This window comes from Mytilus galloprovincialis, chromosome 2 (genome assembly GCF_965363235.1).
Source record: "Mytilus galloprovincialis chromosome 2, xbMytGall1.hap1.1, whole genome shotgun sequence".
In the NCBI taxonomy this organism is placed as follows: Eukaryota; Metazoa; Mollusca; class Bivalvia; order Mytilida; family Mytilidae; genus Mytilus; species Mytilus galloprovincialis.
In genome coordinates this window covers 39088855-39111231 of record NC_134839.1, presented here as the reverse complement: position 1 = coordinate 39111231, position 22377 = coordinate 39088855, and the positions used below count along the sequence as shown (strand labels likewise).

The 22377-nt window shown below is 35.8% G+C and overlaps 1 protein-coding gene across 2 annotated transcripts in view; it reads right to left on the bottom strand.

The window, feature by feature from the left end:
• Window positions 1–22377, bottom strand: part of LOC143063563 (contactin-like) — a 45008-nt gene that overhangs the window by 19807 nt on the left and 2824 nt on the right. For both annotated transcript variants that reach the window (XM_076235769.1, XM_076235770.1), the window contains exons 2-12: window positions 21080–21138; window positions 19637–19731; window positions 18790–18875; window positions 18160–18311; window positions 8186–8293; window positions 7538–7879; window positions 6843–6938; window positions 5515–5745; window positions 3041–3146; window positions 1469–1653; window positions 69–341 (exon numbers count right to left, since the gene is read on the bottom strand). In XM_076235769.1, the coding sequence (XP_076091884.1) occupies window positions 69–341; window positions 1469–1653; window positions 3041–3146; window positions 5515–5745; window positions 6843–6938; window positions 7538–7879; window positions 8186–8293; window positions 18160–18311; window positions 18790–18875; window positions 19637–19731; window positions 21080–21138 (1733 nt within the window). The remainder of the gene's footprint in view (window positions 1–68; window positions 342–1468; window positions 1654–3040; window positions 3147–5514; window positions 5746–6842; window positions 6939–7537; window positions 7880–8185; window positions 8294–18159; window positions 18312–18789; window positions 18876–19636; window positions 19732–21079; window positions 21139–22377) is intronic.

The window sequence follows — 22377 nt, the reverse complement described above, 5'->3', positions numbered from 1 at the left end:
AATGCAGCGGGTTTAAACATTTTAATAGGTACCAACCTCCCCCTTACAATAGTGTAAGTCTTTATTACCTAGAACCCGTAATTGACCTTCTGTGTGACTTATTCCATGTTTATTTTCGGCTCCACATTGATACATTCCATTATGACGGACAGGATCAGCATTGTGAACAACAAGAACATTATTACTGATAGTTATGTCCCCTTCAATTGTATACAGTCTGACGCCATTTTTCAGCCAGAAGTATGTTGGAGCAGGTATTCCACGTGCAGCACAATGCCATGTTAGTTGGCTTCCTTGGTCGATGTGCTGGTCTTTAAGTGGAAACAGGAAAAAAGGTTCAGCTACAAAGTATTATAGTTTCATTCTTATAGTTATCAAAGGTACCAGGATTATAATTTTATACGCCAGACGAGAGTTTCGTCTACATAAGACTCATCAGTGACGTTCAGATCAAAAAAGTTATAAAGCCAAACAAGTACAAGTTGAAGAGCATTGAGTAATGCTACTTGTATTTATGTACTATACACGTGTGTATCCGTTCAGATACAGGTAAGATGAACAGGTGACAATAGTGGTGACTGGTGTCGTACCTTCTAAAATACTAACAGTTTCATAACGAGAATTGCAGAAAGTAAAAATAACCCTTAAAGCTTTAGGAATGGTCCTACATAATCGGAACATATTTAATCTCATTGAATACCCTTAAAGATCTGCGCTTTATAACTAGTAAAATAGAGGATAGTATCACGATGATTATAATTAAATAACAATTGAATAAAAACACAAAAGTTAAAGATGGAAATAACTATGTAAATCTAAAAAGATTACCCCCAAATTGTAACCAAATTCTAGAAAAATACAAATAAAACTTCAAAACCTCCATGCATCCCTGTAGCGCTTTTCTTATCCTCAACAGGAACAGTCAAAGTGAAATATTTGAAAGTGAAGGATGTATAAGAACCGTAACAGCTGAAAGCTTAATGTCGAAAAAGGGGCTAAATATAATAACCAAATCCATTCTAGTTTAATTTTGCCTGAAGGAGTTGAAACCGTATGTTTTTTGTTATTATTTATAGATTTACCAACGAACGGACAGTGTGAGAAATTATGTCATAAATCATAAGCTAAGCTAAATATTCCTTCGGGAACAGATAGCCAAACCCAGTGAGGTAATCAATGGAAAGACCATTTTATAAATATCAAGGGTCAGATGCAGTTTTCTGAATTTACCTTCATCGCAACGCTCAAATCTGAATATTTGAAAGTCAAGGATATATATGAACTTAATTAATTGAATAAAGTGAAACATAGACTTTTGGATAAATAGCAAACGACACTGAATATGCAACATCAAACTAACAAATATAAAAAATATTCATAGGTAACGATAAAGCCTTTAATTTAGAAACTAATTCTCTGCTAAAAATAAAAAAAGTATAAAAATAAAAGATTTTAATTTTGTATTCACCTTCGATAGAGAGATAAAAGTGCTTAAAATCACCAAGTACATTCTGCCGTGTCACGTGACATGTATAATTTCCACTATCCTCTACTTTAGCTATTGGTATAACTAACACCCTGTTGTGATCCTCCATGTAAGCGTCTGGTGGCATGGGTAATCCATTGCGTGTCCAGAAGTAGGATAGCGGCATTCTTGGGAGAGAAAAGAGAAAAAAAAATGGTATGGTTATCTCGTGAAGAAAAATACTGCCATAGTGAAAGTTTGAAGATATTCCAACAGATTACAGGAGCAGGGACATAATTATTATCAAATTTTTATAATAAAAAAAAGTACAAATGATATTAACATTACGAAATTCTATAAGCTACAAATACTTATCGTGTGTTCCTTTTTATTTTTCGCACGTTACACTCTACAGAATATCTTTATCACGCATGATTACTGACATGCCACAGTTTACTGGCCATTACCATGCTATTATCTGATTTATACGGCTGGACCGAACTTGTTTTCTTTTTGAAAACATGGGATTTCCCTTTTAGCGAGTTTCATGTTCTTGTTCAGTTATCTGTGTAATATTTGGTGATATTTTTTGTAGGTGATTATGCTGCTTATCTTATTTGTCTCGAGATATTTGATGGTCTCTAATGCGGGGTTGACAAATTGCCGATTATTGCTCCCGTTTGAGATCAGACAGCGATACGACACGAAAAGTGAAAAAGTCGGAATAGTATCTTCAATTATCTGGAATGTCCTATTATTGTCTGAACGCAGACGTTGTAGTTTGTAACAGATTCCTACTGGTCGGGAAGGGTCCGAATAGTTCAGCAAAGCACCCCGACAGTTAGGTGCGTCCCGTAACATTCGGGGAAAGTCAGCCGATTTTGTCTAGTCGGATTACAATCGTGCCTATGTTGTGACAGATTCTGCTGTATCAGATCGAATTCCTAACACTGTTCTGTGTATTCGCGACGGTGTCCTGTGGAAAGGGAATGACCTGGAGAAATTTTTCATTGCTTTTTTTCTGCCGATTGAGTCCAGATTGCATCCAGATCTTGTCGAATCGGGACGCAGTCGTGACAGACTCGGTCGAATTTTACCTGGCGAAAGATACAAATCGGATTAGAAGCGGATTTAGAACGGGATTATCGGATAAATTCGCTTGGAAAATGTTGAATATCGACGCTTCCTGAACAATATCTGATTGTTGTCGTGATTACATTTTTTTTTTACAAATTTTAATTAAAGTTTGAATTTCCATCCACGATTCATAGGATCTTGATCAGACTTTTAATAACTTTTAATCGTGAATGGTCCTGTCAAGGACGGCAGTAAAAATCGTGAATGTGTGACCCCAGTTTAAGACTACTTCGATTTAAAAAAAAAGATCTATACTTTATATGTAAAGCTATGTGTGACCGTTGTTTTCGTCCTTTAAAAATATATGGTAACTTACTTGTTGACATCAAAATTTGAATTCATAGAGATGTAAAATGTTTTTTTTTCTGGTAATTAAAGCAAAATCTTACAAATCTCATTGTATACTAGGATAGTCATTTAATGTCTGTTTATACGTACGATCCATACGCTAAACACTCAAGATGAACATTCTGACCACGCTTTGGGGTAGTTGGGAACACCGCAGGAAAATCATTGGCAATTTCTGGTCCCCATACAGATGCAGCTAAAAGTAACATAAAAGTAAAGTAATTTTGTTTAATTGATAATCATAATGAGACCACTATGCAATAACATGGTGAAAAAACGATGTAAAAATTACAGGCTTTATACAATGATAAACAAAACTTACTGTTTAATAATTACATTAGATGTATGTTTCACTATAATACGTTTTTCTGATTGGCTAACTAGGAATCTCGCGTTTATTTCTTAACCAACTTCATCACATAATAAGATTTATCATTTACGATGACACGAGGTCTCACAATAAAGTGCACAGGTAAATTAGATTAAAACTTGACAAAACTCGTGTTTTCATGATCCTAGCTAAAAATGTAATTATAAGTATTGAATGCTTCTTTTTGTAACTTCATACGGTTGTAAAAGCGTTGCCCGTGCGCCCATTTTTAGACTGAAGCGATTCTGCGCTTCATACAAAATGTACTTCGGTCAACGCTTTTACACCCCAATGATGTTACGAAAAGAAGGATTCAATTTTTAAGTAAATGGCCACTGGATGATCAATGTGAAACAAAACAAAAGAAAAATTCAACGGTCTGATTAATACTTCTACAACATATAACGAAATAAAATTGACAGTCAATAAAAAACGACAACCACTGGATTACAGGATTTCGGCTATTGTCTGCTCTATGGTCGGTTTGTTGTCTCTTTGACACATTCTCCATTTCCATTCTCAATTTTATGCACATATAAATGATGAGCGATTATTTCCAACAGCCCTTTCAACTGAGTTTTACCGTGTGTTTTAATGTTTTGTTGTTACACCACATGCCTAGGGTGCTTGCCTCAGAGTCTGGGCCTGGTATTTAGTTGTTGTAGTATGTTGCTGTCTGTCATACTTAGAGTTCGTTAAATGTTTTGTTATAAATCATTCATACCACGACTCCGGCTTATTTTTATACGGAGATGTATGGTATACTATAGACTGAGTCAGCCAACTAACAAGACAAACAATCCAAAAGACATTCCCACGAATAAACAACTTATAAATGCCCAGAATGTTTCTAAGAGGATAAACTAGAAATATCGACCATAAAACCTGAGTAGCTAAAAAACTATTGAAACAATCAAAATTACGAAATGTTAAAAGTAATTATCGTAAAAGAGGGACGAAAGATACCAAAGGGACAGTCAAACTCATAAATCTAAAACAAACTGACAACGCCATGGCTAAAATGAAAAGGACAAACAAACAAGAGCACACACGACACAACATAGAAAACTAAAGAATAAACAACACGAACCCCACCAAAAAACTAGGGGTGATCTCAGGTGCTCCGGAAGGGTAAGCAGATCCTGCTCCACATGTGGCACCCGTCGTGTTGCTTATGTGATATCAAATCCGGTAAATAGTCTAATTCGGTAGGTCACATTCATGAAAGGGAAGGGGATTGTAGTTACAACGTAAGGAACATATCCGATATCATTTGTGAAACGGTTATTCCATAACGGTCAACCAACTCGTGATGGCGTCCGTAAAATTTACGAAGGGATGATTTCAACTTCACCATTTGGAACTCTTGGTTTAATAGCTTCCTTGTGAGCAGCAACCCTCTATCAAGAAAATCATGATAGGAAATGCAAGCACGGGAATATCGTATCAGTTGGGAGATATATACCCCGTATGCAGGTGCTGCTGGAATGTTGCTACTTAGAAATGGAAAGTTCACAATTGGAAAGCTGAAATCATCTCTTTTGTCGTAAAGTTTTGTTTTCAACCGACCCTCATTGTCAATTTCTAGATGTAAGTCAAGATATGAGGCCGAATTAACTGTATCTGTAGTATCCTTTATCTCTAGCTCGATTGGATAGATGCGTTCCACATAGTCACCAAATTTTGAATTATTTAGTGAAAGAACATCATCGATGTAGCGAAAAGTAGAGTTAAAGGATATTGCTAACTTCTTATCTTTCTTCCTGCAAGAAGTCAGCCTCATAATAATAAAGAAACAAGTCGGCAAGTAGAGGGGCACAGTTTGTTCCCATTGGAATGCCGACAATCTGTTGAAAAACACGTCCTCCGAACGTAACAAATGTGTTGTCAATCAAGAAATCAAGCATCTTGATAATGTCAGTTTCAGAGAATTTTTTGTTCGAATCAGAGTGATCCTTTACAAAGTAGGATTTATACCTCCCTAAGACAAGATACTTGTATCTACGTTGGCCATTCTTTTCTACGAAGCAAATCAATACCAACTCTTTCAATTTGTCTTTTAGTTTGGAATGTGGAATACTAGTGTAAATTAGGTCTAAAAGATTCCCAAAACTAAAAAGACATGCGTAATGTTGCATTAGAAAATATTAATATGATTTTTAGTTGTGATTTCTAAAGTGCCTATATATTATACCTGCATTAATAATCCGAAGTTGTATTGGCAGACTTATTCTGCTTGGAGGCTGATTTGTTCCAATAGCCGCCCCGTTATTAGATGACAGCTTAACAATGCATCGGTAAGCTCCGGCGTCGTTGGTAGACACAACAGAAAAATATAATTTACCATTCCTTGAAATAAACATGTACGCATGAAGATCTGGTCGAATAAAATGGTAATTTCCCTTGTACCACTGGAAATTAACGGCTGGAAATAGAATAAAAAAGAAACTCGTAACAACGTGGGATAACCATATAAAATGACCACGCCGCTCCAACTCATGCGTGAATGTTTCATAGAAAGTTTGCGATGGGAAATAAAAGATAATTTCAATTCACTCGATTATTTTTGAAAGTTATATAAATGTTACCATTAATTTTCATATTTAGTATATCTGGTGCAAATGATTTGCACGAGCCATATGAAAGAGTGAAAACCACATCAAACATATAATTGATTGTAATCATTTACTCAATTTACTGCTTTAAAATATCCCCCATGAGAGAAATTTGCTGTAATTTGAAAAATCTCATATACATCTTATGTTGAATAATAAGCAATAGATAGAAGTATACGAATTAAGGCAAACGTAGTATACTGTTGTTCAAACGAAAATTGAGGAAAATTCGTCTTAAAAAAACCGCAATGTTATACGTCTTGTCTTAAAGTTAAAAATCCATTCGAGAGTGCATTGCCGGATTTTTTTTGTATAGGATAAAAGATAACTTTCTCAGTTATTTATTAATTCACTTCTCAAATATTGTATATACTTAAGTCGCTTATGCGTTTTCTCTATTTAAGGACATATTTCCTTTCAGTTATCCAATTTTGATTATTTTAATGAAAAATTAATCATTCAATCAACTCTGTAAACAAAGAAACAAACCTGACCTATTGGTAGGAGCCGCAAATAGGAACCGTAAATAGAAGCACAGGTACTCGTCTCAATTTTCCTATATACCTTTATTTTTTCTGAGACGAGTGTCTGTGCATAGCAGCTATTCAGTCTACCACTGCTTTGTCATCATTATAGGTATCTACAGGTGATGGTTCCATGTTACTGAACTCTTACAAACCTATGTGCAAACAAAGTAACAAACCAGGCCAATAGTTGGGATATATACTGTCATCATTATAGGCATATACTGGTGATGGTTCAATATTACAGAACTCTGATAAAACTGTGGGTAAACAGAATAACAAACCTTGCCTAATTTAACGGGTGTACAGTCCGTCGCAGCTCTGTCGTCATTATAGGCATCTACTGAATTCGGATAAAACTATATGTAAACAAAGTAACAAACCTGGCCTATAGTTGGGAGGAGTACAATCTATGGCTGCTCTGTCATCATTATAAGCATCTACTGGTGATGGTTCAACATTACTGAACTCTGATAAAACTGTATGATGGAAAAAGAAGCCAATATATCTCAGTAGTAGTAGATATTAATTTAATTACTATTTTAATTTTTTAAACATATTATCCAGAACTGTTAGATTTTGAAATATGTAATGTCTATGTTTGATATTTTTTGTCGGTGCTATTGGTATTTTATCTTATTATATATCAGTTTTTGTTTCGTTGTTGTAAACGTTTACCCCACATTTGTTTATATAAAATTAATAGAAATATTTAACGCCAATAGTAAAAACCATTTTATATATTAATATTGTGCGCTCAATTTAGGAATTGTTTTTTTTTATTGTTTAGATGTTATTTTTTAACTTCCCATCTTATGAGATTATGTTCGTATGATTTCATTAAATGCATAGTTACAGGTTGGTAACATTGCAGCACATTCGTACATTTTAGTAAGTGCAACATACTGATTATTCCCTGAAACATCTAAGATCCCCACCCCCCCCCCCCAAAGAAAAGACAATAAGAAGAAACTATTAAAAAACAAAGGAAAATTATACAACATATGCTAAAACAATAACATGTAAAAACAATGCAAGAGATTTAGTACGTAGATAAATCATTATTTATAAATCTTACATCCGAAGGAGAGCTGCATTGGATTTGAGACTACAAGACCAAACTCATTCTGTGCAGTGCAGTGATAAGTCCCTGAATCTAAAGCTTCGTTAGGGCTCTGTATTGACAACTTCCCATTAGTGATAGTGTATCGAGAATCAACCAGTGTACTCATGTCTGTAACATTGCCCTCGTCGTCAGTTTGAATGATTTTGTAGTTTGGTTGAGGTAACCCAGTGGCTATATATTCTATTGCAGCATTGAGTGTACTATCAGTTCGAACAACAATTACACTTTGTTGATGAAGAACAAACTTTGGACCTTTAGGTGCAAACAGTGGATCCGAGTAATTTGACCCAAAATCTGCAAAAAATATTAAAGATATTTGACAATTCGTTAAATAGTTTTACATAAATTATCATGTTATTCAACTTACATTTTAATTCACCTGACATGTATTTGAACTTATTTGCTAATAAGGCTTTTTGTTTTAGTTTTGAAACTTTATATCATTAACTGATATATCTAACAATAGTTTTGGCTTAAAGTACCATTTATTATTATTTCAAAAAGTCGACAAGAGAAAGAAAGTCGTTTTTCTTTACATATGTGTTGATGCATACTCTAAATTAGCATTCAGTATGTTTTTATCATATCAAGTTAGCTTACCAAAATCTCTGTCTTCTTTGACTATTTTGTAGGCTTCAGTCTGGCTTATTTCGCATATATACGGCAAAGATATTAGGGAATACTCTCTACTCCAAAGATATTCATACACTAAAAAAAGAAGATAAATTACATATTATGTTTTGAAATATTGCAAGGGTAAAGAGTTGAAAAGTTTTTAAAGTTTTTTACGTAGTGACTTTTGTTTTCCAAACAAATTTGCTGAAAAAAGTGAAATAAGAATTTTACAGTTTGACCTAATGTTTTGTTGTTACAAGACTTCCCAAGGTCAGAACATGTTTAAAAGAGGGACGAAAGATACCAAAGGGACAGTCAAACTCATAAATCTAAAACAAACTGACAACGCCATGGCTAAAAATGAAAAAGACAAACAGAAAAACAATAGTACACATGACACAACATAGAAAACTAAAGAATAAACAACACGAACCCCACCAAAAACTAGGGGTGATCTCAGGTGCTCCGGAAGGGTAAGCAGATCCTGCTCCACATGTGGCACCCGTCGTGTTGCTTATGTGATAACAAATCCGGTAAATAGTCTAATTCGGTAGGTCACATTCATGAAAGGGAAGGGGATTGTAGTTACGACGAAAGGAACATATCCGATATCATTTGTGAAACGGTTATTCCATAACGGTCAACCAACTCGTGATGGCGTCCGTAAAATTTACGAAGGGATGATTTCAACTTCACCATTTGGAACTCTTGGTTTAATAGCTTCCTTGTGAGCAGTAACCCTCTATCAAGAAAATCATGATAGGAAACGCAAGCACGGGAATATCGTATCAATTGGGAGATATATACCCCGTATGCAGGTGCTGCTGGAATGTTGCTACTTAAAAATGGAAAGTTCACAATTGGAAAGCTGAAATCATCTCTTTTGTCGTAAAGTTTTGTTTTCAACCGACCCTCATTGTCAATTTCTAGATGTAAGTCAAGATATGAAGCCGACTTAACTGTATCTGTAGTATCCTTTATCTCCAATTCGATGGGATAGATGTGTTCCACATAGTCACCAAATTTTGAATTGTTTAGTGAAAGAACGTCATCTATATAGCGGAAAGTAGAGTTAAAGGATATTGCTAACTTCTTATCTTTCTTCCTAAGAAGTTCCTGCATGAAGTCAGCCTCATAATAATAAAGAAACAAGTCGGCAAGTAGAGGGGCACAGTTTGTTCCCATTGGGATGCCGACAGTCTGTTGAAAAACACGTCCTCCGAACGTTACAAATATGTTGTCAATCAAGAAATCAAGCATCTTGATAATATCGGTTTCAGAGAATTTTTTGTTTGAATCAGAGTGATTCTTTACAAAGTATGATTTATCCCTCCCTAAAACAAGATACTTGTATCTACGTTGGCCATTCTTTTTTATGAAGCAAAGTAATACCAACTCTTTCAATTTGTCTTTTAGTTTGGAATGTGGAATACTTGTATAAAGAGTAGAAAAGTCAAATGTTTTAATACTGTTACAAGATGAAAGAGAGTTAGATTGTATGTACTCTAAAAGATTTTTGGAATTTTTAAGTATCCACATCTGATTCACGCCACCTCTAGAATAGGCAGTTTCACAATAACTTTGAAGCCCATCTTTGATTGCTGATAAAATAGATGTTAATAATTTAGAAAGAGGTTTCGTGGAGCACTTGGAAGACCCAGCAATATACCGTTGTTTGTAAGGACACTTATGTAGTTTAGGTATCCAATACAGTGATGGAAGATCCAGTTCTTCATCTTTGGTTGAAATACCAAAGGAACAAAGAACAGACCTATGATTATCCAGGATTTCCTCTTTGGTAAGTGTCGTGAGGGTATATGTTGAGTTTCCAAGTGAATTGTCTATACCTAATTCGTTTATCAAGCAATTAATGTAGTGACTTTTACAGACAAAAACGATGTTATTTGGGGCTTTGTCTGCAGGGACAACAACATATTTATCATGGAGGTGGGATAAGTGTTTAGCAACATTTGGGTCTTTAAAAATTGACGTATCATGGGCATTGATGGACCCATTCAGTTTCTTGATTCTGATTTGTATTAACGACCTCACTGCCTTAATCCATTCGGATAGAGTGTCTACGTCTTCCTTTTCACGTTTAGCCCATTGCCTGGCATAATCCTCGACTGAGTCCATCAAAATTTTAAAGTTGTATTTCCAATTGATGGATTTAGGCTCACGATATTTCGGACCTTTCGATAACACATTTCGTAGAGAAGTGTTATTAACAATGTTAAGGTCACCGGTAATAACGTGGCCAGCAGGATTATATATGAATTGGGAACTAGCACAAGTGCAATCAGGAGGTTTAGATTTGAAGTCGTCAATATCGAGATTCTGCAAAAGGCGTTTGTAATTGAAAATTTTAGTTGCAATAGGTTTGGTATAGGTATAAGAAATTATTGGTACAGACTGGTCTTTGAAATAAGGAGGTATTTTCGATTGAACTAATTTATGATGAAGGATATTGCCTAGGTTGACGCCATCGAGACCTTTGTTGGCAAAGGAAAGATTTAGAAAAGATCTTTTCTCTTTTTCATCTTTTCCAATGCGAACTGGCTTGAAAAGTCTGTGACTTGCAATATCCGAAATTATAGCTTGAAGTTTGTATTGGTTTGAATGAGGGTTTGTAACAGTGGATTCTAAACATAAATTGAACAGAGAATGAAGTTTTGTAAGGGGTAATGAATAAAGTTTCGTGCGAATGTGATGAATACCTAACGGCTTTTGTATGAATGACAGCAAGTCATTAATAAAGACATCATGCAGAGAAGGTGATGTATAATGACGATGACCATGACTGCGTCTACGTCGAGGAGTCGAGTTGAAAATGTTCATCACATTCACCGAGTTACACGAAGGACTAGATAGAATACCTATACCATCAATTTTGTCATTGCAGCCATACGGTGTTGCAGTTCCCAATTGTCTAATCCAAAAGTCTTCTTTTTGTCTACGGAGAGTCGTTGAAAGATTAGGATTGTTAGAGCTATGGTATATCTTTTCGATAATGCGAACTGTCATAGAAACGATGGAATGATCGGGCTGATTGAAATGCTGGTATAGAATGTCGTTAGCATTGAGGTTAATGTCTGATCTATGACCGCACATACGTTTGTTTAGCCTTCCTTTCGTTTCACCGACGTATACCAATCCGCAAAGGTTGCACTCTAATCCGTAGACGACATTTATCGATTTACAATTCAGATCATCGTAACTTCTGGTAAAATATGACTTCTTGGTCAAATTGCTAGTGAATTCAGCATCTGTAATTAAAATAGCACATGTTTTGCAACCTTTGGTCTCACATTTTGAAATGCGACAGTGTTGTACTGTGTCATCAAAAACCAAAATGTCTTTAAGGAGAACTGAACATGGCTGTATATGTGTAATATTGCTATTGTCACTAGGACGATGATCTGAATGAGTCGTGTTTGAGATATTTGTCATGTCTGGTGATGAGGGGACACCTGCCATATCAGACGACACCGTGTCCATGGTGACGTCTGTTTCGGACCTTTTTATACTGGGCGACGTCCGAGCCAGTTTCCTGTTTAATCTTCGTAAGTTCATGCAATTGTAGTTTTGCTACTGGGCGGATGATGTCCTCGGGGACAAAATGTCCACCAGCAGAGACATCAACCCAGTGGTAATAAAAGAGGGACGAAAGATACCAAAGGGACAGTCAAACTCATAAATCTAAAACAAACTGCCCTACCTTGTCTTTATGAGCCTATCCAAAGTCAGTTGCATTTATTCCCTTAGTTGTCTTTCGTTGCTTTCTCTCTTTACAGTTTTTAATTTATTTTTAGCAAACATCAGGCTATTGGTATACTCTTTTGAATTATTCTAAACTTTTTACGCCGGTGTCCGTTATGTGACCTGCATTGCTTAACATATTTACGTCTTTGGTCTCTTGATGGCGGGATAAATGTAGATAAATCAGCACTTACAGCCAGAAGTATAGCACTGTGAAGTATAGACACTAGGATCACTGAAGACGAATCAGCACTTACTGCCAAAAGTATAAATTGTGTGATCACTGTAGACGAGTCAGAATTTACCATCATTAGTATAGACGGTGTGATCACTATTGATGAATTTGTACTTCCCACAATAAGTACAGACGGTGAGATAACTGTATATGAATCAGCACTTACCGCCCTAAGTATGAACGTTGAGATAACTGAAGACGAATCAACAATTACCGCCATAAGTATAGATGGTGTGAAAACTGTAGATGAATTTGCAATTACCACCATTAGTATAGACAGTGTGATAACTGTAGATGAATTTGCACTTTCCACCATGAGTATAAAAAAAGTAAAATCACAAAAATACTTAACTTAGAGGAAAATCTAATCAGAAAGTCCATAATCACATGGCAAAATCAAATAACAAAACACATCAAAAACGAATGGACAAGAACTATTCTGTTCCACATTCAATGTTATTATATGTTTTCATTATTACCCGGAACAAATAGCACTGGACCAATTTCTTACATCACCGTAGTTATTGACGGCTTTAATTCCTGTGACACCATCCGCTTCAGTATTTCAACACATGTTTTAAAAATGGACGACTATTAACCCTCTGAGGAAATCGAGACATACCACTGTCAAGGACGTTAGATTTTTTCATAAACTGTGATAAATTAATCTGTTTAACTCCGTTAATTTGGATAAGTGATTTATAAATGCATACGAACTGTAAGTTATTTATTTCCGAGAAATGAACTGTAAATTCGACTTTCGTTTTTGACTCGATCAATGATTTTGTATTTAACGTTCATATTTCATTCGTACACATTGTAAAATATTGTATTTTTATTTCTTTCAGTTTACCAAACAATACTGACTACTTTGTAATCCTTTCTGGTGGAATACCATAATTACAATTTCCAAAAAGAAGTTGTGTTCTTTATATATTTGCCGAGATTGCAATACAGTCACCTGGTTAAACTAGTTGAGTCCAGTTCAGCATATTAAATTGACAACAACTTGTCTACACATCTCCTGATTAGGAAATTCAACGGATAATCGTTCGTAGCTGTTACCTTGACACTACGCAACACAGCTTGTGTATCCTAGGCAGCAAACCAACAACGTTGAACAAACATTATCTACAGTTAGTTGATTTACTTTCCAAGATGGAACTAGCCATGAAAGCTTTACATGAACATCGCCTTGCCCTTACAAAGGCTAAATCCACTAAAACAAAAACATCTAAGGGTAAGAAAACCTCACATAGCGGAAGCTCTAATGTCTCCTATATGCCAAGCCTGGCACGGAGGAAGCGTGCCAAAGCAGAGGCTGCTAAGTCAAAAATAGCCTTTGCCGTAAACATGCCTCGATAATTAAACAGGAGGCATTATTAGAGGAACAGGCTCTGTTCAGACAAACTGAAATTAAAGCCAAAATGGACCAACAAGCCATTCAAGAAAACAAGAAACCTTACAACTAGAACAAGAGGCTGCACAAAGGAAAGCTAGACTAGAACAAGAGACCATATGCAGAAAAGTTCAACTAGAACAAGAGACTGCACGTGTAAGCCGGGAAAAGGCCGAACTCAAGGCCAATTTGAACCTTTTCGAAGCACAGAGAGAAGCTGCAGCCGCGAAACCAGAGGCTCGTTTTCTGGAATAAGATGACAGCAAAGCGTTTAGCGATCTCCATGACGTAAATGAAGACCAGCTCCAGCGTGTGCAAGATTTCGTCAATAAACTTCCTGTATCAACTGCTGTGAAGGAAGTAACAGGACCTCAAAAGATAAAACTAATTCCTGTGAAGATTGAGCTGAGTCATGAAGCACCAGCGTTCGTGCCATCCGTGGCACTAACATGCCGTCACTGACATCTACTGTCTTGTCTTCCGATACTAAGTCACCGGAAGTTACCTTAATCCCAGATCTTGGAATAGTAACTGGCATACAAAAACTAGGCCTTTCAGATGAAATCCCTGCTGAACACAAAAAACAGGGTGTTAAAGAAGAGATCCCTGTTGTACACCAGCAATAAATAAACCCTACATCGGAGATAACTATATTTCTCCTACGTAAAGACTTGCTTTTCTCCCGATTAACAAGCTTTAACGATCGGGTAGAATCCTCCCAAACATGGAAAGCAAGCTTTAAAAACGTGACAGACGAGTTACAAGTTTCTGACTCGGAACAGATTGATTTACTTATCAAGTGGCTCGGTCCAGAGTCTGCTAAACATGTCATTAGCATCAGAGCGTCAAACGCCAATAATCCTACAAAAGGCATACAAAGATTATGGCTGAGACTGGATGAGCGATATGGTGCTCCAGAAATGTTGGAGGCCTCTCTCACAAGTAAACTCAACTTCCCTACCTTGATGAACAAAGATAGCGCACGTCTTTATGACATGTCTGATATTCTATCAGAAATAGAGTATCACAAAGAAAATCCCAAGCTGGGATGTTTGCTAGCATATTTTGACTCTCCGTCCGGGATAAATCCTATTGTTGAAAATTTACCATACGGACTCCAATAACAGTGGATAACAAGGGCTACAAGATACAAGTCTAAATGTGAAGTTGCCTTTCCACCTTTCACAGAAAACTCTGCCTTTATCAGAGAAATTAGCAAAACAAAGAACGATCCTGGTTTCATCTTTGGGTCAAAAGCCACACCAAATATAAAAGGTGCTGCGCCAAGGTTCACGTCTCATCCCAAGACATAGTTGGTGCTTATTAAACAGCGGTTGAACAGCAATCTGGAGACTCTAGCAAACAAGGTCTTTGTATTCTGCAAAATACAAAGCATTCCTTAAATGAATGTCGAGCGTTCCGAACCAAGTCAATAGAGGAACGCAAAGTTCTTTTGAAACAAAACAATGTCTGTTACAAGTCTTTCGATTCTACGACACACAGGAGTCGGGATTGCAATGCACGCATAAGTTGTGAAGAATGTGGAACTAAACAACACCCTACAGCACTTCACATCACTAGAACCACAGCAACCCGCAAGTTCTCAGTCTAGCTCACCCAAGCAAGCCTACTGCGGGAAGCCAACAGAATCCGCTGAAACTAAGTCAACGTCAGTTAACTCTACCTGTACTGAGATCTGTAAGGATACATATAGCGTGAAATCTTGTGCTAAAATACTACCTGTGAATGTTTATCACAAGGATAACCAGGACAAAGTTATCCGGATATACGCCATCATTGATGACCAAAGCAACCGGTCACTAGCATCGCCCGAATTCGTCAATCTTTTCGACGTCAAAGATATACTTTATCAACATGCTCCGGCAGAGTTGTCACTTCCGGGAAAAGAGGAAGAGGTTTCGTCATGGAATTAATTAATGATAATGATAAATATGACCTGTCTGTACTGATTGAATGTGATCATATTCCCAATAATAGCCATGAAATACCTACTCCTGAAGTAACAATGCATCACCCTCATTTAAAAGAAGTCAGAGGCAGAATTCCACCAATAGAGGAAAATTGCCAAATTCTTCTCCTAGGGGACGACCATTTGATATTCTGGGGGGGGGGGGGGGGGGGGGGAGAGAATTATTTTTTGATCGGTTATTTATTTTTGTAAACTAAGAGGACAGATTATTCATTTTCTGCTCTATTGAAGCAAGATTTATTCATTTTCATTAAAGCAAGGGACTGATTATTCATTTTCACAACTATATTTAGAAATAGATTGCATAAAACGTCAGGAACAAATTCATAAGCGGAGCCCAATAGCTAACCTCAATCCGTTTTTAGACGAAAGAGGACTATTACGAGTAAGAGGTCGTATTGTCAAATCTGACTTAAACCTCCGTGAAAAGATACCATTAATCGTCCCTGGACGCCATCATATAGCGACATTATTAGTCCGACACTACCATGACAAGATAAAACATCAAGGTCGCCACTTCACAGCTGGAGCTATTCGATCCGCAGAATTCTGGATCGTCGGGGCAAAACGCTTGATCTCTTCTAATATTCACAAATGTGTGACGTGCCGCAAACTCAGAGGAAAAACTGAGTATCAAATTATGTCTGATTTGCCAGAGGACCGTCTTGAACCGTCACCTCCGTTTACCAACGTTGTAATATACACCTTTGGACCCTGGACAATTGTTTCACGTAAGAAACGTGGTGGATACGCTAACTCAAAACGTTAGGCAATTCTTTTCACATGCTTAATGACAAGAGCTGTTCACATCGAACTAATCGAGGAAATTAGCTCTTCAGCCTTCATAAACGCCTTCAGAAGATTCGCCGCTATAAGAGGTCAAGTTGAGATTTTCCGATCTGACCGTTGTACAAACTTTATTGGAGCAATCGACGATTTAAAGATTGACTCAATCAACGTTGAAGATGGACTTTTCAAGAACTTCCTGTACAATTCTGGTACAACATGGATCTTCAATCAAGAATGATTGGTATCGCAAGGAGAATACTTGATTCTATGCTTATCAACGCCGCTGGAAGGAGTCTTACTTATGACGTGCTAAATACATTCATGGCAGAAGTTTCAGCAATAATTAATTCAAGACCTCTGGTACCGGTACCGACAGATCCATAGAATCCGTTGATTCTAACACCAGCTATGTTATTGACACAAAAGACCGATTACATCTTAACCTCAGATCAGCTTGGAGAATTCGACAAACGGGAACTATGTCTAGCCGAATGGAGACGTGTACAGGCTCTGGCCAGTGTTTTCTGGTCCCGTTGGAAGAAAGAGTACCTGCCGTTCCTACAGCAACGACGAAAATGGACCGAAGATCACCGTGATCTCATCGAAGGAGACGTCATTCTACTAAAGGACAAGAACCTTTGCTGTACCCAATGGCCCGTTGGAGTTATAGTGAACTCATTTTAAAGTTCTGACGAACATATCCGAAAACCAGAAGTGCGAATAATCGTGAATGGAAAAGCTACAACTTACACACGACCTATCGTGGACATAATTCTTCTCGTAGAGAACAACTCTGTGTAATTCTATGCATATAATTTGGATTTATATAGTCAGATATTCAAGTGTGTAATATATTTGAAATAGTGATATCATTTAGACATCAGACGGGGAGTATTCTGTTCCACATTCAATGTTATTATATGTTTTCATTATTACCCGGAACTAATAGCACTGAACCGATTTCCTACATCACCGTAGTTATTGACGGCTTTAATTCCTGTGACACCGTCCGCTTCAATATTTCAACACATGTTAAATGGAAAAATATTAACCTTCTGAGGAAATCGAGACATGCCACTGTCAAGTACATTAGATTCTTTCATAAACTGTATAAATTAATCTGTTTAACTCCGTTAATTTGGATAAGTGATTTATAAATGCATACGAACTGTAAATTCGACTTTCGTTTTTTACTCGATCAATGCTTTTGTATTTAACGTTCATATTTCATTCGTACACATTGTAAAATATTGTATTTTTATTTCTTTCAGTTTACCAAACAATACTGACTACTTTGTAATCCTTTCTGGTGGAATATCATAATTATCCAAAACAAGTTGTGTTCTTTATATATTTGCCGAGATTGCGATACAGTCACCTGGTTAAACTAGTTGAGTCCGGCTCAGCCTAAAAACTGTCATATTCCTGACTTGGAATATAATATAGAATAAATAAACGGTTGGATCACGGAAAACAAATCAACATTTACATAAGTATAGATGGTGTGATCACTGTAGACGTATCAATACTTACCGCCATAAGTATAAGTATATGACCACTGTAATCAGCACCTCCCGCATAAAGTATAGACTATGATCACTGTAATCAGCACTCACTGCCATAAGTATAAATGGTGTGATCACTGCAATTAGCACTGACCACCATAAGTAAAGACAGTGTGATCACTGTAATCAGCACTTACTGCCATACCAATAGACTGTGTGATTACTGTACTCAGCACTTACCACCATAGATACAGACGATATGATAACTGTAGCAACACTTACCGCCATAAGTATAGACAATATGATCACCAGATTTATCTTTGTGGTCGTTGTTTAACCAATATTGCATACCAGGTTCAATATCCATACCATCACCCTCCCATCTCATTTTTAGCGTTTCTTCATCAATAACACCACTAGTGTACCAAGTGTTTCTACAAAATGTATCAATAACATTCGTTGATAATGTAGTGTATTTCTTAATTTCAGCTCCTGTAACAACTGAAACCGATTGAATTGAAATGTACCTAGTGTTTCTCGAATGTGTCATATTGCTAATTTTACAAGTATTTCTAAATGTATCGTGTGTACCGCTTATGTGTCATTTGTTCCTACAATATATCCATTTCATCGTTAATGTACTAAATTTCTTTTAATTGTATTAATTATTCCGCTAATGCAGCAAGTGTTTCTATAATACGTCAATAACAAAATTGTTTCTGTATCTTTACTGATGTTATATGTGTTCCATTTCTTAACCAAGGAAAAATAAACACAAACAACAACAAAAAAGAGGTTAACAAAACAAAAATAACCAAAAATACAGAACCTAAAAAAAAAAAAAAAATTACAGATAGCAAGATATAACGAATCGAAAGAACGAACATATAGGAGCCATCGATAATTACTTACATTGCAGGGTCATTGGCCATTAACCATTGACTAACAAACTGATGTTCAACTAATGTGTTTACACTTACTAAGGCAGCACCATCCATCTGTTGAAAGAACAAAAAGATATCGATGATCAGTCCCATGCATATCTGTTGTTATACCAATTCAGGAAATAAATTAGAAGCTTTCGCAATCAGAAAAAAAACGTCATAATTTTGTTTCTTAAAGGTCATGTGTCCCTTATAAAACCTATCCCCATTATTTTTATTTTCATATGGTTTCGTACATAATGTATTTCATTAATAGAGAAAATGCAATGAAATAAGAATCTTTAATTCTTACGATTTCAGTTTCGCAATAAAACAAACCTCATGATTGCTATAAATTTACAAAAAGCATTATACATTAAAAGTTTTAATTTTTCGGTGTATTCGATTATGAAGAGTCAAACTTCGCCAGGAATCCTCACAGACAAGCCTTATAATGCCAAAGGACAAACTTTAATTCCATAAGCGCAAATTTATGACTTTGATGAAAGGTTGTCAAATTGACACTCATACCACATCTTATCTATGTGAAGGGTACTATTGATAAGGCTTTCAAACACCAAATTAAACTACCGGTTAACCGGTTAATCGGTCGAACGATTATCCGAGTAACCGGTTAGGAAAAAGTGTACGATTTGACAACACTAATTAAAACACATGAATGAGTCATTAGAAGGTTCATCATTTTTCTACTTTAAATGTAATTCTTACTTGCAATTTTAAAATTCTCACTGAGTGTCAAATGTATCAAAATCTAAATCAACCTTAACGCTGCTATCAATTAACGAAAACGGTATCAGTCTTTAATATGTACTTACCATACAAGTCATTTTAGCTTGTGGATAATAGTTTGTTGGATAAAAGACAAAGTTGTAACAACTGCCTCCAAAAGTAACCCATGGATCGGGACAATCTGAAACAAACTTGTAAGAATTGGATATGTTATGCCGTTCTTTGTGTGTTCTATGCTCATGATTTGTAAAAGGAATTCATGGACCCCTCTTTTCAGATTGAAATTTGCTTTGATTGGTTATGAGGACATGAAGATCATTTGTACACACTTTGATGAACAAATCACCGATGATTTTTATTAGTAGGAACACTGACATTTTTCATTAAATCATAAAATTCAATATAAACGAATTACTCTTAAAGAATAGTTACTCAAACAGCACAGTTGTGTAAAGAACATATTCCAAATGTTTTACAAAAACCCTCTTGCGTTTATCTTTTGAAACAAAAATGTAACTCCAAGAAACCTTTTTGGGGTAAAAGTCTAAGAAATCAATTCCATTTACCTCTGAAAATGGCACATACAGATATATGTTTATTACATGTGGGGAATTGACTATGTAAATTCAAAGTGGGACTTCATATGACCTTTGTTTTAAAATATTAATTATATGTATTCATGCGCTATCGTCGCATGCACAATAGAGTATTAGATTTATACACACTTTGGGCATAATGAAAGTAAATTCAAACCTTAAATAGTGAATAAAAGATGTCTCAGAAATTCAAAATTCTGACGTCTTGATTCAACTTTTGTATTACTACACATGTACCAACATTGATAAACTGTCAAATATATATAGCTGTTGACTCGGTCAAAAATTATAAACTTGTTTCATACAAATATACCCATGTGTGTAAGAATCAGAATAAGAAATTTAGAAGCAATCATTTGTGAGAAGTCATCTGAAATATTGCCACCTTTTACGATACATTGAAATATACGCTGATTACTTTTCAACCGTTATCTCATTGGTGCCAACGTTTTTCTTATTAGGAAATTGCCGGATAGTTGATCTTCCTTGGACTCAAGTGGTTATCAGTAATAATAATGTGAATTGTTCGGATCAGTGTTTAATTTTCAGGTGTAAATATTACTTGCATTTCAGGACGAGGTCATGTTGATTTGATATGAATATGAACCCTTTTTTGTGCTTGACCGAATCACTTAGCCGGAACTCAACGTAAATTCTTCTAAATCTTTGCTGTTATTTCCAAATTTCGTGTGTAGTAAGTAGAAGCAACATCAGGAGATTGCATGTGTCGACTGAAGGGTAAGGTCTGGAACACAGTCATAGTTACTACAATCATTTCTGAATTTGTTTTATAACGACCAACGCCTTAGTAAGTCTGATCTTATTCGCAGATCAGCAATGGTCTATTTCATTTTCATGCAATATCATAGCATTTTTGTATGTAACCAAATTAAATGTGAACATGATTGAAACATGTATTATCTCTTTACTTACTATAGGTTTGCTCTTTTGTGAATGATATAAAACCATGAAGTATAAAGACCTGTAAAAACCTGGAATTAAGACACAAAATTTCATTAAACTTTTATCAATTTTATTCAAAACATAAAGTGAAAGTAAGACATTACTAGTATTATGTTTTCGGGAGTGTTTATGTGTCATACCACCAATTAAAAGTCCCTATCTGTTCAACGGGAGTGTTTAGGTGTCATACCACCAATTAAAAGTCCCTAGTCTGTTCAACGGGAGTGTTTAGGTGTTATACCACCAATTAAAAGTCCCTATCTGTTCAACGGAGGTGTTAAGTTGTCAAACCACCAATTAAAAGTCCCTATCTGTTCAACGGGAGTGTTTAGGTGTCATACCACCAATTAAAAGTCCCTATCTGTTCAACGGGAGTGTTTAGGTGTCATACCACCAATTAAAAGTCCCTATCTGTTCAACGGGAGTGTTCAGGTGTCATACCACCAATTAAAAGTCCCTATCTGTTCAACGGGGGTGTTTAGGTGTCATACCACCAATTAAAAGTCCCTATCTGTTCAACGGGAGTGTTTACGTGTCATACCACCAATTAAAAGTCCCTATCTGTTCAACCAAATTTTACAATTTTCACAGCTTTCTAAATATTTTACCTTAAGTTTAACTTCATAGAAACCTCAGGGCCCGTATGCATAAAGCTACTTAAGTTAAGATTTTCCTTACTAAACACTTAAGTTAAGGAGACTCCGCCCTTTTTATCTAAGTGGTATGCATAAAAAATCTTAAACTAAGTATTTCATAAGTAAAATCTTAGTTGTTTTTAGTCACGCCAACAAAACTTAAGTGGTATGCATAAAACTCCTTATACTAAGGAAACGCCTAAGATAACACTTAAGTCTAAGGTACATATAGAGCTACCTTAAATTTTCAAAAATAGTTAAAAATCAGTCGAAAGTTTGCGTTTTTGGTAGAACATTAATATGTTACCTACCATTTGATTGATCAATATGTATATCAGTAATAAAATACTAATTATTCGTTTATTTATTGCTAAATAATAAGTAAATATTAACGATCATCGTGATTTTCAAATCACGTATAATCAACAAATTAAGAGATAACAGTGAGTAGTTATATATACTATTTCCCAATCTCGTTGTTAAATACCGAAAAGTACTCAATTTTTACACACATGTAATTCATGGTACTATTTTCTTTTGTTTACTCTGTACGTGCACGTTTTTTTACATTGTTAAAATACACCGTGCGGTGTCAATTGTAACCGTTAGTTTAAACCGAATCAAGGAATGAAG